The 17,284-nt window shown below is 39.7% G+C and overlaps 1 protein-coding gene across 1 annotated transcript; it reads right to left on the bottom strand.

The window, feature by feature from the left end:
* Positions 1–972: 972 nt before the first annotated feature.
* On the bottom strand, positions 973–7,229 carry LOC121431165. Its single transcript, XM_041628672.1, has 4 exons — positions 7,144–7,229; positions 3,835–6,497; positions 1,507–3,639; positions 973–1,048 (listed from the first exon to the last, which is right to left on the bottom strand). The coding sequence occupies exons 2-4, from the start codon at positions 6,009–6,011 to the stop codon at positions 973–975; spliced, it is 4,386 nt and encodes a 1,461-aa protein (XP_041484606.1). The 5' UTR covers positions 6,012–6,497; positions 7,144–7,229.
* Positions 7,230–17,284: the final 10,055 nt, after the last annotated feature.

Here is a 17,284-nt window from a genome sequence, read left to right as displayed (position 1 = left end):
CAAGAAATTGATCAAAAATTAATTTCAAGTTTCCAAATCGATCAAAAGTCCCATTTGTTATTTTTGCTGATCGGTTTTTATGTATCAAAAATGCAATTTGATTTGATTAGCCAAAATTGTTCTATCACTTGTAAAATTGCCACTGACCTTTACGATTGATAGCGATATTTTCTTGCAACACCTCGTTAGTCTTCTCTGCAGACCATTTGAATTGACATAATTCCTTTATTTGCTGATAATTATGTCAACTTGAAAAGAAAAATTTGTCTTGAGCTCCAGACATAAATTTCCAACAAAAAGGTATTAGTCTTTAAAAACTAGACCTGAAATGGGTGGAGCATGTTTGTCTTTGAATTCAGACCCAACTCAGATTTGGACAAAACAACTATTCTTTGAATTCAGACCCAATAAAGATTTTGACAAACAATAATTAGTCTACGAATTCAGACCAAATTTAGATTCAATAGGTCTATGAGTTAAAATCAAAGGTGAGGTCTAGTCTCTGAGTTCAGACCCCAAATTGGTCAAATTAGTGTTTCTAGTTTATGGATCACATAGTCTGTCTCTTTCAAATGTTAAAAGTTAATGAAAAATGGCTCCATGGCGGGGAATTAACCCTGTTCGTCCTGGGGTAGAATCAAAACTAGTTTGTGAATCGGACGATCTAAGTAATTCACTGAAGTAGTTCGCTTTCCTGATGCTGCTAGTTTTCGATCACCCACTGCTACCTTCACTTTGCGAACGCGATTGTCTTCTGATTCATACGTTTCGACGATTCTTCCAAGTGGCCATAAGTTTCGAGGTAACTGATCATCTTTGATGATTACGACATCACCAACTCTCATATTACGACGAGTACGAGTCCATTTCTTTCGTGACTGCAGTTGGTTCAAGAACTCTTTTCTCCATCGGCTCCAAAACTCATTACACAGGTGCTGAACCCTCCTCCAGCGCTTCTTCAGGTAAACGTCTTCACGAAGAAACCTCCCAGGTGGTGGCAGAATAACCTTCGTCTTTTGGGTCAGTAGGTGGTTCGGAGTAAGTGGTTCTGGGTGGTTGGGTTCATTGAGGAATTCCACAGCCAAAGGACGACTGTTGACTATAGCAGCTGCTTCACAGAGCAAGGTACGAAGCGAGTCATCATCAAGTTGGTGACCATTTCGATGCAGTAATGCATCGAGTATTGTGCGTACTGAACGAATCTGTCTTTCCCATGCCCCTCCCATATGACTTGAGGCTGGGAAATTGAACTTGAAATCAAGATAGTCACAGCCCTCTGAAAGCAGAATAGATGCCACTTTCGTTTGGTCCATTTCTTTCCATGCTTTTGAGAGTTCAGTTGCTGCACCAGTAAAGTTTGTCCCTCTGTCTGATCTCAGCTGCCTGATAGGGCCACGTATAGAAACGAAACGTCGTAATCCATTTATGAAGGCATCAGTAGTCATCGAGTTCAGCGTTTCTATGTGAATTGCTCTTGATGCCATGCAAGTAAAGATGAGGCCATACCTTTTCAACTCTTTTCTGCCTTCTTTGATAGTCCACGGGCCAAAACAATCCACTCCACAGTAAGTAAACGGAGGACTAGGTGTAAGCCGATCTTTGGGAAGATCAGCCATCTTCTGACTTTGGACTGGTTGACGAAGTTTGTGGCAGGTCACACATCTGGAGATAAACTTGGGCACAAAGTGACTGCAACCAAGGATCCAGTATCCCTTAGCTCGGATGTGGTTGATTGTCATTCCTCTTCCCTGGTGAGCTATTTCTGCATGGCAATGGGCAACTAGGAGCTCTATAATATGAGACTGTGGGAGAATGGCAGGGTGCTTAAGCTCGAATGGTCCCTCAACCCTTGTCAGTCTACCTCCAACTCTGAGAATTCCTTCAGTGTCTATGAAGGGATCCAATTGATGTAGACGGCTCTTAGACTTGACGAGACGTCTGCCCTTCCGAGTATCTCCTTCTATGCCGCCCAATATCCGTAGCTCCTCTTCGAAAGCATCTTTCTGAATGTGTCGTATGATTTCTTTCTCAGCATTGACAAGCAGTTCAGTGGACAGAGGTTGAATGGCGATCTTGGCTTTATTTGAACCCTTTTGCTTTTCCTGACAGCATCTCTGGAGGTAAAGCTTGAGACGAAGACAATTGGCTACTGCCCTCTTGACTTGATGCAAGGAAGAGAATCGTCTGAGTCTCTCAAAATCAAATTTCTCTGCACATTTGGCTGTAGCATGGGAGCGTTTCACCTCAGGATCGTTTGGAAGAATTGTGCTTTCATCCTGATTCTTCTCATCTTCGACGTCATCCATCCACAAGAACTCTGGGCCAATCAGCCATTTCGTCATCTCTCGTTGGTCAACTCTGATCCCTCTAGATGCCTTGTCAGCTGGGTTATCTTTGGTTTCTACATACTTCCACTGAGATGGTGATGAAGCATCTCTGATTTGTTTCACCCTATTAGCAACGAATACATGGAAACGTCTTGTCTCATTCTTAACGTAACCAAGTACGACTCTACTGTCCGTCCAAAAGACTTCTTTGTCGATTGTGAGACCCAGTTCCGTTTTAAGAAACAGTCTTACTTTGACTGAGAGCAAAGCCGCAGTTAGCTCGAGTCTTGGAATCGTAGGTGTCTTTACAGGAGCAACTCTGGACTTTCCAATAACTAGAGCACAGTGTACATCACCCTTCTGATTTGTCAATCTCAAGTAGGTGCACTGACCATAGCCTACGCTGCTGGCATCTGAGAAATGGTGGAGTTCTACCCTCTGGATTGCACCGAAGTTGTTGGGCTTGAAACATCGTTTGATTGAGAGACTCTCCACCTTTACAATGTCGTTCTTCCATTTTTCCCATCTTGCTTGGAGGTCAGCGTTCAGGGGATCATCCCAGTCGGCACTATCTTTGCATAATTCTTGAAGAATTAATTTGCCAGGAAGAATAACTGGAGCTAGTAGACCTAGAGGGTCATACACCGACATCACAGTTGCTAAGATTCCACGTCTAGTTGAAGGCTTCGGGTCAAATGTTAGCCGAAACTGAAATGTGTTTGATTCCACACACCACTGTACTCCTAGTGCCTTCTGGATTGGTAAGTCATTGTGGAATAATTCTTTGGTTGTTAGATCATTGGCTCTTTCTGCTTCAGGCACATCTTCAATCACCTTTCGAGAGTTGGAGATAAATTTATGTAAGTGTATCCCACCTTTCTTACATAACTCTCTTGTTCTCACGATCAGGTCAGTAGCCTTCTCAGCTGTAGGGACCGACTTCAAACCATCATCAACGTAAAAGTCATGATGCACAAAGTCCTTTACGTCTTTTCCAAATTGCTGTTCATGATCTGTTGCTATCTGCATGAGGCAGAAGTTTGAACAGCCTGGTGATGATGAAGCCCCGAAAAGGTGTACTCTCATACGCAGATCACATACAGGTTGTCGATAGTCTCCGTCCTTCCACCATAAGAATCGAAGATAGTCACGGTGATCACTTCTGACTTGAAACTGATAGAACATCTCCTGTATGTCACAACTAAAGGCCACATAATCGGTGCGGAATCTACATAATACTCCAACTAGATTATTTGTCAGATCTGGACCGGTTAACAGATGGTGGTTCAGTGCCTCACCGTTGCATTGTGCACTACAATCAAAAACCACACGAAGCTTGTTGGGTTGCTGCACTCCATGGTGAGGGATGTACCAAAATGTGCCAGCTTCCCTAGATCAGTTTGGAACATATTCTGCATAACCCTTCTCTATCAGTGCCTGAATCTTTTGAGTATAAAGCTTATGATACTCAGAGTCATTTTCAAATTTTCTCTTTAAGCTGCCTAACCTCTTCAAAGCCATATTCCTGTTGTTTGGCAGCTTAGGATGTGTTTCTTTGAAGGGAAGGGGTGTTTCGTAGTGTCCATTGTCTGTGACTCGAATCTGCTCCTCCATTAGTTTCAGAAACTTGGTATCATTCTGAGAGTAAGGACGTTGTGCTCTTTCGGGGGCGAAATCTGCTTCTAAGAGCTTGACGACTTGATGAGGTGCTATCTCCTCTCTAACTGTGGATTGGCATGAGAACATGACTTCGGTAGGATGACTGTCTAGCCGCACTTCCTCAGGAAGGACCTTCACCATGGTACGATGGCTTATACCTATTGGGTCATTATCATTACAGCCATGATCCACCATGCCTATGACACTCCATCCCAGGTCAGTCTGCATTGCGAAAGGTCCTCCATGTACCGGTGGGGGAATGACAGCTCGAGGAGTAAGTGCAGTAGGACAATCATAGCCTATAAGTAAGGCTATCTCACAATCCATTAATGGCGATAGGTGATCTTTAATGGATTCCAGATAGGTAAGATTCTCGACGACTTCAGGCGTTGGAATGTGAGTTCTATTCGCCGGCATGATATCACGGGTATAAGATGGTGGTAACATAATCTCCTTATTACCATTCAAGGCCCTCACCTTGAGACCTTTAATCTTCTCGCTTGCAACTCTTTCCTCAGCCTTGGACATTGTTGAGAGGAGTAGGTTGACCTCTGTACCTGTAACTCCCATTTTTTCCTTCGTCCTTCGAAGGATAAATGTTGTGTCAGATTGGGTATCAAGCATTGCATATACCAACATCTCCTTTGGCGTTGAAGTATGGGATAACCAAACTGGAATAGAAGAGGTTTTTGAAATATGGGAGCTACTCCTGTTGCTTGATGCATGGGATGAATGAGATTCCTCTGTCTCATGTAGAGAGTCATCTTCCTTAGATTGCCGCTTACTACTCCAATTATCATCATGAAGTGCTGTAGGATGTCTTTTCTTACACCTCGAACAAGTGCTCTTATAGCGACATTCCTTCGATCTATGACCAGGCTTAAGACATCCGAAGCACAGATTACATTTGTGGACAAATTTTCTCTTCTCTTCCATAGGCTGTGATGCGAAAGAAGTACACTCTGCCAGACGGTGCTGTCCTTTGCAAAAAAGACAGCCGAGTTTCTTCTTGTTTCCTTCATCTTTCTTCTGTATGCCAGTAGATAGAGTCCTAGCTTTAGACGATGGCTTCCTTTCCTGAACAGACGTTACTGATACACTTGCTACCTCTGCTTCTTCTACGATAAAGTTCACAAAGACAGGGAATGGAGGGAATGAGTTTGTATCTCTTCTCCATTGAACAACCTTCCGACCCCATCTATGCGTGAGCCAGTCTGGAAGCTTTGACAATAGCTTTCTGTTCTCCCTCTCATCGTCTAGGTGTTTCAAATGATGTACAACCTGAGATGCAGCAAAACACTGACGTAGAAAATCGCCATATCTTCGCAGGCCATCTGAGTCCCTTGCACCTATCTTAGGCCATGCATCTAGCTTGTCTCGAAATGCATTGGACAAGACAAACGTGTCTCCATAACGTTTGTCCAATTCCTGTCTTGCGATTGTGTAAGCATGGTCGTCACTAAGGAGTGAGTATCCCTGAACTAACTCAAAGGGACGGCCCTTTAGGTATTTCAACAAGTAGTAAAACTTGTCTTCTGGCATGATTCCTTTCCTTTCAATGAGCATGTCATAAGCTCTCTTCCAAGCCGGATACTGTAGGGGGCTTCCATCAAAGACTGGTGGCTCTGGAATAGGGAGTCGATTGAGTCGCATCTGGTCAATCAGACATGATGTGAGGAATTCTGGGTCTTGATGAGGCTCTTGCACAGGATTTGCAGGCTCCTCAAATGTTTGTTGTTGTCTAGGTCTGAGATCTTCGTTTGGAATTGGTTTGTCAGCATTGACTTTCTTTTCAACCCTGTTTTCTTGACGTACTTTATCACTTTGAACGTCATCTGTATTGTTGGGTTGTAACTGTTGATCAAGCCATTGTTGACATCGACGTTTCGATGAAGAACTTGACGTAGACAATCTCAAACTTCCTTGGGTGGCTCTCACTCGGTTGTACGTTTGTTTCATTAGAACTGAATGTTCTTCCTCTAGCTCATCAAGTTTTGCTTCACTATTTTCCTCTTTAGAAAGCATCTTTGCAGCTGTAGAAAATTCTTCTTGAGCTGTTATAGCATCATCCGTAATTGCCTGCAGAGCATCTCTGTGGGATTTTATGGCATTAACTTCTGCATCTTCATCAGTAAGAAGAGCCCTTAATTTCGTTGATGATCTTCTCCATGAAGTAATGCAGCTTTTCTATTTCTTTTCCTTCACTTCTAACTGCCATTGTAATCCCTTATTGGTAGGTTGACGAATTCGCTTGTCACCTCCGACTGCTCCAGGTTCAGATAAGCTTTCCTCGTGATGAGTAGACATTTTCAGACGACTTCCGTTGATGATAATTGCGAAGACAGTCCGACTCTTTAACGGCGATAGAATTCGAACCTCAGCATGGCTAGAGTTTTCACTGTAGCTGTGGCAGAGCCACAAGAGCTATAAATGAATACGAGGCACAGGTCTCAACTGAAGTTGTCTAGCGTTTATTATTATTTGCTTCCATGTCGTTCAACTCCGTGAAAACTGCATGACAAAGATATAAATTGCAAGAATAATAAGCACATGCAAATAAATCTAGTCTCAAACTGTGCTATCATGCTTCAAAACAGTTACCCAAATAAGCGATATCTATTATATGATGAATCGATCACAACCCTATAATCTTGGCTAATTAAACCCAACACACTGCATGCTTGGAAATAACCATATACTCATTTGTCATGCAAGTCATAAACCTCATGCGTTAAAGAAGAATCATATTAGAGCAATACCTTAAATAAGAAAATGATAACACATTGTCCCACCTATGCCCTTTCATGTAAATCTGAGTTCCAATTACTGTGAGGTCATCTTTGGATTTGTCTAAATTGTCTTGAATCTACTCATCCTTCAAAATCCTTTCATATCTGTGGTCAGTGATAAACCTATCATTCTTACATAATTGTACGTCTCACATCATTGCTTGGAATACAAGTGCAATTTATCTTGTACATTTCATAACACAACTAGATGCATGACATTTCTACTCGTACATTACACTGTGTATTTGCGTACGTGTCATCTACAAATAGTGCAATCATTTGGTTTATATATCCTTCTTAATCTTTATAATCCTTTACACAACACTTATTTTATTGAAAGCAATTGTTAAATCATATATTATACTGACCTCTGTGCCCTTTCGTTGGCTCAAATCCTTTTATATCAGCGATTTCATCAAATTTAAGGCAATCAACAATTCAATTTTGCCGGTTTAACGTATCGTTAATTATCTGCCGCATGAGGGCGACAAATCATTTAACAAGTCGAGGTCATCAACAACAACACCTGTGTAAAGTACAACATTGAAAACTCTAACCAACAAATTCACGAAAGAATCAGGACAGTTTTTCAGTTCATTAATAATATTATCGATCCCACTAGCCTTATTATTCCTTAATTTTCTTATAACAAGAATGACTTCTTCATAGGTAAAGTCTTTATTTATAGCCTCATTTAGTGAATGATCTACAACAGAAGGATCAAAATCAATTTCGTTTGAACTCAAATCTTCTGGCTTCATACTTAAATTCTTGAAATGTGTCATAAATACATTTAACGGAATGTCATTTCCTTTTTCTGGCGATTTATCTAAAAGTTTCATCTAACAGTTTCCAGTATTTCTTGGGATTAGAGTTTTCCAATTTTCGCAGAGAAGTGTGAAAATCTTTATTATATGCCCTTAATTTTGTCCTAAAACGTTTGTAAGTTTTTGCTAATTTCCTAAGTTCTAACTTTGCATCAACAGAGTTCAACTTCTGCAACCTATGTTTTTCTTTAAAGTAGTCTTTTCTACGGGTTTCACAAGCTTTATCAAACCAGGGCTTATCAGTTTTACCAAAATGATTATTACGTCTACAAGCATTTGTCACCGAATGTGCTTTCTTACAAATTCCTATCGACTTAGCAGGATCGATTAACAATCTATTCAAGTCTTTAACCATATCGTCAATAATGCACTGAGAAATTGATTCACTATAAAAAGAGTTATTATTATTATTTACATCATTAATTGCCTCGGTATCGAAAGCATTAAGATAAAAAGTTTCAACTTCCTTTTTCCAAGATATTTTCAAAGGTTCATATACCATCTTCATCGATAACACAATAATTTTCTGTAGTCGGAGGCACGTCGTGGCATGTATCACTTAGCTGAGCAATGTCAAAAGTGAGTTGGACAGAAATGGCTCCATGAGCATCAGGCAAGCACTTATCTAAGGGGTAAACATGAAAATCTGTAATCTTCGACATGAATTGTGAGGAAACAAGCACATAATCCACCACACTAGAGCCTATTGCATTTTGGCATGTAAATTCACCTATTCCCATGTCACTACCAAACCTACCATTAACTATTTTGATGTCAAAGTTCTTACATAGCTCAATGAGATTAAGACCATTATCATTAACGTTGTGGTCTTTACTATAGCGTTCTGACCCTATCCCAGCCTTGTCGATTTCAGCTTTACTATTAACAAAAGATTCAGATGACAACTCAAAACCACCTTCAATAGTAACAAGGTCACTAGGCTCAATGAAATCACTCAAAATGCCTGTTCTAGAATTGAAATCTCCAAACAACAATATCGGTATATTATTAAAGTCGCATCTAAAATTAGCCAAATCCTCAGAGATATGACAGAAAACATCACTATGATGATAAGGAGATCGTTCACAAGGTAAATATACCATACCTAGAATAAAAGGTCTAGAAATCAAACTTGCCTTGAGCCAAAATACAAACTCAGAATTGGTATTTTTCGATCGCATCAAAACGAGCATAGAGATGTACCGTAGGCCTTAGGTCACTAGTATTCAACCTGTTTGGAGAGTTTCTTCAAATGTATAGAAATATATAATTTACCTGAATTTCAGACCCGTCTTATTTCCAAGAGCAAATGCTGGTTATTCTTTTTCCGTTATTTTTTTCTTCAACCTATCGACAGTGTGCGCTGGCGATCGAATTATAATACGGCGATGGTTTTTGGCACTAGTATTCAATCCGTCGGCACTAGTACCGTGAGGTCACTAGTATTCAACCCGTTTGGAGAGTTTCCTCAAATATATAGAAATGTAGAATTTACCTGAATTTCAGACCCGTCTTATTTCCAAGAGCAAATGCTGGTTATTCTTTTTCCATTATTTTTTTCTTCAATCAGTCGACTGTGTGCGCGGGCGATCGAATTATACGGCAACGGTTTTTGGCACTAGTATTCAATCCGTCGGCACTAGTATTCATCCTAGCAATGAAAGATCGCCCTGTCTCTCAACCTGCCCTTGTCCCATCCGACTATGGACTAGTCCAAAACGCACAAAGAATAATGGTTTATAAAAAGTCAAATGCTTATAAGTCGCTTATAAATACAAACCACTGACGTCGTCAAATCACGCCCATTTTTTGAGGCTTTGAAGAAATATTATTTAGGCTAGAACCATAGAGACATGGCTAGAACTCGCCAAAAATCGCACTCGGGAAAGTGGCTTACGTCATCAAGCCAAATCAAGCCAAATCGCAACCTAATATTTTAAGGACGTTTCTACTATAGAGCAATTTCAATTTTCCTGCAATGACTTTGAGAGGAAAGAGTAGGCTTTGCTCTATTAGCACCATATAAAGAAGTGTTGGCAAAGCAAAGCCTATCTCCTTCAAACGGCTGTAAAAGTTATCCCGCTAATTTTTGGTATTTGGCAACTAGTTGAAAATTCACCATTTTGGAGCCCTCATTGAAGCAAAAAGACGTCTCTGATATATAGTTCTATCACTTTTATTATATTTAAACCGCTTAGAGAGGAAAGAATAGACTTTGCTCTATCAGCTATAAAGATGTGCTGGCAAATAAAACCCTACCCCCTTCTGGGGGCTGTCGAGATCACCCCCTCCACCCTTTGCATTATTGCCTATTGGAAAATTCACCATTTTGGAGCCCCCATTGAAACAAAAGGGCGTCTCTGATACATAATTTTGCCACTTTTTTAAATCTTGAAACCGCTAAGACAGGAAAGAATATCAGCTATAAAGATGTGCTGGCAAATAAACGTCTACCCCCTATTGGGGCTGTCAAAATTACCCCCCCCCCTATTTGCATTATTGTGTATTCATTGGAAAATTCACCATTTTGGAGCCCCCATTGAGGTACAAAGGCGTCTCTAAGTAGGGCTGGCACATTGAAGCTTACCAATCTGGGCGGCTGTCAAACCATCCCACCCCTTTAGCATTACTGCCTACTTATTTGAAAATTCAAAATGTTTTAAGCCCCCTTTGAGGCAATTAATATGCACTTCTGCTGTATGAAACACCCGATTTCATTTTCTTGAAACCATCTGGAGAGGAAAGAATAGGTTCCCCTCTTTCAGCTATATATGTCGAATTGCTGCCATATCGAAGCCTGCCCACTTCAGGGGAACTATTAATGCTACCCCACCGTTTTACGATTTTTGCCAATTCATTGGAAAACTCGCCATTTTGGAGCCCCCATTGAGGCAAAAAAGGTGTTTCTGGCATATAGTAGAGCCACTTCTTTATATATAGCTGATAGAGGAAAGCCTTATCTTTCCTCTCCAAGTAGTTTCAAGGCGGTAATTAGCGGCAGAACTATATATCAGAACCGCCTTTTTGCCTCAATGGGGGCACCAAAATGGTGAATTTCCAATAAATAGGCAATAATGAAAAAGGGGTAGGGTGATTTCAGCAGCCCTCTGATGGGGATATATGCTTTTATTTTCGAGCATGTCTCTATATGTAGCTGTTAAAGCAAAGCCTTTATTCTTTTCTCTCCAAGTAGTTTCAAGGGAGAAAAAGGCATAACTATATATCAGAAATGCCTTTTTGCCTCAAAGAGGGCTTCAAGATAGTGAATTTTTCAATAAATGGGCAATAATGCAAAAGGGATGGGGTAATTTCGACAGCCTTTCGGAGGGGATAGGCTTTTATTTGCCAGCCCTTCTTTATATGTGGCTGATCAGGCAAAACCTATTCTTTCCTCCTTAAGTGGTTTCAAGGCAGCAAAAGTGGTAGAACTATATATCAGAACGCCTTTTTGCATAAATGGGGGCTCCAAAATGGCGAATTTCCAATAAAAAGGCGATAATGCAGAAGGGATGGGGTGATTTCAACAGCCTCCCGGAGGGGGTAGGTTTTTATTTGCCAACACTTTTTTATGCGTGGCTGATAAAGCAAAACCTATTCTTTCCTCCCAAAGTGGTTTCATGGCAGTAAAAGTGGAAGAACTATATATGAGAAACGCTTTTTTCCTAAATGGGGGCTTCAAAATGGTGAATTTTTCAATAAATATGCAATAATGCAAAAGGGATGGGGTGATTTCAACTGCATCCCGGAGGGGTAGGTTTTTATTTGCCAGCACTTGTTTATATATATATATAGCTGATAGATCAATTATAAGCCTACTCTTTCCTATCCAAGTCATTACAAGAAAATAAAATTGGTTGTAGTATATAATAGAAATGCCCTTTTGCCTCAATGGGTGATTCAAAATGGTGAAATATTCAATGAAATAAGCAATATACATGATATAGAGGGGGGGGGGGTGATTTAGACAGCCCCTGAGAGGGCTAGGGCTTGACGCGCCAGCGCTTATTTATATGTAGCTGGTAAACCCTTCCTTTCTCAGTGGTTTCAAATCAATAAAATGGCCAGGTGTACAACAAAGCACAAATGCTTTGTTGTGGCCTCAATGTTGGGTCAAAAAATTGTGAATTTTCAAATAAATTGGCAATATTAAGCAAAAGCCCCCCCCCCCCCCTCCCGAGAGGGGTAGGCTTCGATGTACCACTTCTTTAGATTTCATTATGTAGCTGGCAGAACAAAGCCTACTCTTTCCTCTCCAAGTGGTTTCAAAGAGATCAAAGTGGCTGTACTGTATAGCAGAAATGCCTGTTTTTGCCCCCATGGGTGCTCCAAAAACAGTTATTTTTCTAACAAATAGGCAATATACAACATGTACAACAACATGATATAACAAAGGACGGGGGGGGGGGGGTGACTTCGACACCTCTCAGCCAAATGACCTACTTATTCCCTATAAATAGTATCAAATCGTAGGAAATTTAATTGGCTTTCATATGACACTAATTTCATGGCAATTGAATGCTTGTGTCAAAATCTATGGACAAATATTCAAATTTTATGAAAATTTGGCGGCCATTGTGAAAAAAGCGCCCTCACAGGTTAATTTTCAGGAAACAGCCTGTTTACCTCATATATTCATATTCAGCGTAGAAAACTGGTCTAGAGGTACTATATGAAAATTTCTCCTTCTCCAAGTGGCACCTTGCTCAATTATAACCCGGACTAAGTATTAGATGTCACATCACACGTACCTTATAACGATTATAGTAACATTCAAAGTATTTTTGGATAAATTGAAGTATTTAACAGCTGGTATTGGTCATGGGGGGGGGGGGTGGCCAAAATTACCATAATCTGTTAAATGGGGTCATTAAGACTGACAAATTGGGAACCAGCATAAAATTTTACATTAGAACGACCTATGCATCATTCCCATTTTATAAGTAATAATAATCATGTGAACATTTGTAATGTGCCGGTATCCATCATAAAAAGATGCTCATGGCGCAATAAAGAAATAAGAAAAAGAAAGGGAAAAAATAAATAGAAAAAGAAAGGAAAGAAGATAGAAAATCTACTAAAAAGAGGGGCGAATAACAATTACCTAAAAGCTTGTGTCAATAACCAGGTTTTGAGAGAACTTTTGAAAGTGGCGAGACAAAAAATATTGCGGATTTCTTAGAGGAAGATAAAGCACACTGAAGACCTCAAATTCCTGCCGATTTGAACAATTATTATGCAAACTTGCTCGATTGGTCAGTTACCCAAAATGACCCTCATAGGTCAAAAGTCAAAACTAATGATATAAATTACATGAGGTCAAAATACTTTTGAAATGTTCATTTTAAAGGATTAATACACCAATGTTAGGTGTCGCAGCATTCCCTTGTAACGATTCTGGTAACGTTCGAAGTATTTGGGGGTAAAATTAACTGATTTCATTGGTCATTTTAAGGGCCATAAGTGGCCAAAATGACCATAAGCTATTGAATAGGGTCATTTAGACTGATATATTTGGAATCAGCATAACATTCTACACAAGATGGACCTTTGAATGCATTCGCATTTTATATGGGAAGAAGATAAAACATGCTAAAGACCTCAAATTCCTGCCTACATGTATTATGTGCACTTTATTATGTAAAACTGTGTGAATGGTCAGTTATTTCTAAGGTATACCCCCAAATGACCCTCATAGGTAAAAACTGATGAAATAAATTGCATACAAGGTCAAAATACTTTGTGAGAAGTTCAATTTAACAGATTAACACACCAATGTTAGGTTCGCAGCACACACTTGTAACGATTCTGGTAATGTTCGTATTTGGGGGTAAAATGAACTGATGTCATTGGCCGCCATAAATGGTCAAAATGATCAAAAGCTATTAAATAGGGTTATTATAACTGATATGATCAGCATAAAATTCTACACGAGAAGGACCTTTAAATGCATTCTCATTTTATAAGGGAAGAAGATTAAACATGCCGAAGACCTCAATTTCTCTCCTATTTGAACAGTTAATAATGCAAAACTGCGCGTATAGTCAGTTTTGTCTAAAGTACCCAAAACGACCCTCATAGGTCAAAACTGACGTAATAAATTTCATGAGGTTGATGGTTATGATCGAGCGCACATTTTGAAAATAAATGTGGATTTCTAAAGACATCCAATCGTAGCTCTGATCAATATTTGTAACACATTTTGGACAAAAAAAAAATGAAAATTGTCACTTTTGGCCAAAATATGGCCAAAATACTGCTATTGTAATTTGGCTAATGAAACCACTTTTTCTGGAATCTGGGTGCATTTCTACTTAAGATAGACCCTTTCAATTGCATGTGGCTACAAAAGCATTCTGTTAAGGGACCATTTTCCAAAGAGTGGTCAAAATGGTCATTTTTGGTCAAAAATTGGCCAAAATGGCCAAATTAGCGTGCGTACGGTCAATAAGAGTGACATTTTTGGAATCAGCGCACAATTTTACCCCTGCTAAGCTTGTCAAACCTTCCCCACCAAAAATTTTGAATAAAGAATTCTGAATAAACCTCCTAGACTACCTGGTAGTCTCTTGCTGGCGTGCAAAAGACCCAATATACAAGGAAATCTAAGCACAGTCGTCGCCTAGGATTCTAGACGTAAAGTTCCCGGAACGCCGAAGGCACCCACACTCGTCGAAAATTCTATCGGAACACTCCGAAAAGCTTTCATATAATAATCCAAAATTGTGAATATCCAACAGATAATCAAATACCGAAAATAGGTAAGGTAAATTCTATAGCACCCTGAACATTCTGAAGGGGATAGGCTTTATAGTTGATAGAGCAAAGCCTACTCTTTCTTCTCCAAGTCATTGGGAGAAAATAAAATTGGCTGTATTATAAAGTAGAAACGCGCTTTTGTTTCAATGGATGATCCAAAATGGTGAAATATCCAATGAAATTAGCAATATACATGATATAGAGGGGGGTGACTTAGACAACCCATGAGAGGGCTAGGGCTCGACGTGCCAGCGCTTATTTATATGTAGCTGGTAAACTCTTCCTTTGAGTAAGTGGTTTCAAATCTATAAAATGGTGTGTACAACAAAGCACAAACGCTTTTTGGCCGCAATGTTGGGTCCAAAATTGTGAATTTTCAAATGAATTGGCAATATCAAGCAAAAGCTCCCCCCCCCCCGGGTAGGCTTTGATGTAACACTTCTTTAGATTTTAGAACAAAGCCGACTCTTTCCTCTCCAAGTGGTTTCAAAGAGATCAAAGTGGCTATACTGTATAGCAGAAATGCCTGTTTTTGCCTCCATGGGTGCTCCAAAAACAGTTATTTTTCTAACAAATAGGCAATATACAACATGATATAACAAAGGGCAGGGGGTGACTTCGACACCTCCACTCCCATGAGAGGGTCAGGCCTTGACGTGCCAACATTTTTTTTTATGTAGCTGATAAAGAAAAGCCTACTCTTAACTCTACAAGAGGTTAAAAAGCGGAGATAATTGCATTTAATTTTTAACTACCGGTAAACATTATCATCCATGTATTATACATGTTATACGTATTAGTCTATGGAAATGCATACAAAAAGCAACATTTCTGATATTGAAGAATTCAAGTTTGACACCTTATAAATTCGCTAAACAAAATGATACAGACTTGGAATTTCATACACGTGATAATAGTATATCAGTAAAGTTTTCTGGAACATTTCAAGGTAATTGATTCATTTTTCTTAGAATTATGTAAATTCATGTATTTGCAAAATTTTCAATTTTGGGGAAATTTAAAAAAAATGCAGTTTTCTACTTAAAATCTCAGCCAAATGACCTACTTATACCCCATAAATAGTATCAAATCGTAGGAAATTTAATTGGCTTTCATATGACACTAATTTATGGCCATTGAATGGCCATTTGTGTCAAAATCTATGGACGAATATTCAAATTTTATGAAAATTTGGCGGCCATTTTGAAAAACGCCCTCACAGGTTAATTTTCAGGAAACAGCCTGTTTACCTCATATATTCATATTCAGCGTAGAAAACTGGTCTAGAGGCACTATATGAAAATTTCTCCTTCTCCAAGTGGTACCTTGCTCAGTTATAACCCGGACTAACTGGTGTATTAATCATTTAAATTGAGTGTCCCAAAAGTATTTTGACCACCTTGGTCATTTTGGCCACATTGTCCCCTGCCTAATGTGTATACTAAATCAGCCTATAGCGAACAAGGTGAGGAGACAATTCAGGATTGTGTCAATATTAGCATCAATTATTGTTAAGAATTCTTTTTCTTTATGAATCGAGATAAAGCATAAAAAGAATCTAGATAAAGCATATAAACGTGGACTGACTGATGATTATCACAAACTCCGTAACAATAAAGGTTCAGCGTGATATTAAAAGGGCTAAAAAGAAGTTTTATCGTAACAAAATCGAATGCCTGAAAAAGAGTGAGCCTGGTAAGTGGCATAAACAGATTCACTCTCTAACTGGTGCTTCCAAACGACCTTTGAAAATCTCTAGTGATTAAACTCCTCTACAAATGGCAAATGGTTTGAACTCCTTCTTCGCTAGTACATGTATTTGCACCCAATTACCCCCACTGGACTTGTCAAAATTACCTGCATATCTTCTCGCGATGTTCTTTCCATCTTTGATAAAGGTGCATGAAGTTTATGCTCGTCTCAAACGCCTCAATGCTTCAAAGGCAACGCACCCTAGTGACATCCCTAGACTGATTAAGGAATTTGCATCGGAAATTTCCTCACCCCTCACAAAAATCTACAACGATTGTCTACGTTCTGGTTATTTTCCCTTGATTTGGAAGAATTCCTCAGTTTGTCCCGTCCCGAAAGTTCCCAATGTGAGAGATTTCTCTCAACTAAGACCGATCTCAGTAACGCCAGCTTTCGCAAGGATCTTTGAAAGTTTCCTGGCTGAATGGCTCACTTCAGACCTTGGACATCGCACGGATTGTTCACAGTTCGGCAACTTGAAAGGTAGTTCCATCAATCGTTACCTTGTGAGCTTTTTAGATGTCATCCAGCGCAATCTTGATAAGCAAGGACACTATGCAAATCTATGTGCTGTTGATTTTAAGAAGGCCTTCGATCTCATTAATCACACATTAGCTATCCAGAAGCTGATTGGTTCTGATGTGGATACCTCTATTCTTCCAACGGTATGCAGCTTCCTGACTCATCGCTCTCAAGCAGTGCGTTATCAAGGAAAGACTTCAAGTGCTCTGGACCTCGGAGTCCCCCAAGGGACAAATTCGGGTCCTGTCATTTTTCTTGCCATGATCAACGATGCCGCCTTAACCACTAATAATCGTTGGAAATACGTGGATGACCTGAGTCTTCTTGAAGTTGTTCGGAAGAACCAAATTGGTGCCATGCAGAGCCATATTGATGCCCTGAGCGATTGGTGTGTTGAAAACGATATGAAATTGAAACCTGAGAAATGTAAGGCTATGCAGTTCAGCTTCATGAAATCTCCTCCTCCTAAAGAGCCTCTTCATATCAATAATTGCCGTTTGGAATGGGTGGAATCCTTTGTGTTACGTGGAATCACGATCCAGTCGAATCTTAAGTTTGATCGTCAGGTTGAGCTCATGATCTCTCGTACAGCGCGGCGTTTTTATATTCTTAATGTTCTGAAGAAGCATGGTCAAGTGTAGATGATTTGGTG

Source organism: Lytechinus variegatus, chromosome 17, assembly GCF_018143015.1.
Source record: "Lytechinus variegatus isolate NC3 chromosome 17, Lvar_3.0, whole genome shotgun sequence".
In the NCBI taxonomy this organism is placed as follows: Eukaryota; Metazoa; Echinodermata; class Echinoidea; order Temnopleuroida; family Toxopneustidae; genus Lytechinus; species Lytechinus variegatus.
The sequence above is the reverse complement of the archived record's forward strand: the minus strand, read 5'-3'. Positions and strand labels throughout refer to the sequence as shown.

Bases quoted from the DNA above. Each gene is read 5' to 3' on its own strand.
- LOC121431165 (XM_041628672.1), bottom strand. From the start codon at position 6,011: ATGCTTTCTAAAGAGGAAAATAGTGAAGCAAAACTTGATGAGCTAGAG. The intron at 3,640-3,834 runs GTTAGGCAGCTT...TTTTGATTGTAG, and splicing joins AGGAATATGGCTTTGAAGAG to TGCACAATGCAACGGTGAGG. The intron at 1,049-1,506 runs GTATGGCCTCAT...CCAACCACCCAG, and splicing joins GGCAGAAAAGAGTTGAAAAG to AACCACTTACTCCGAACCAC.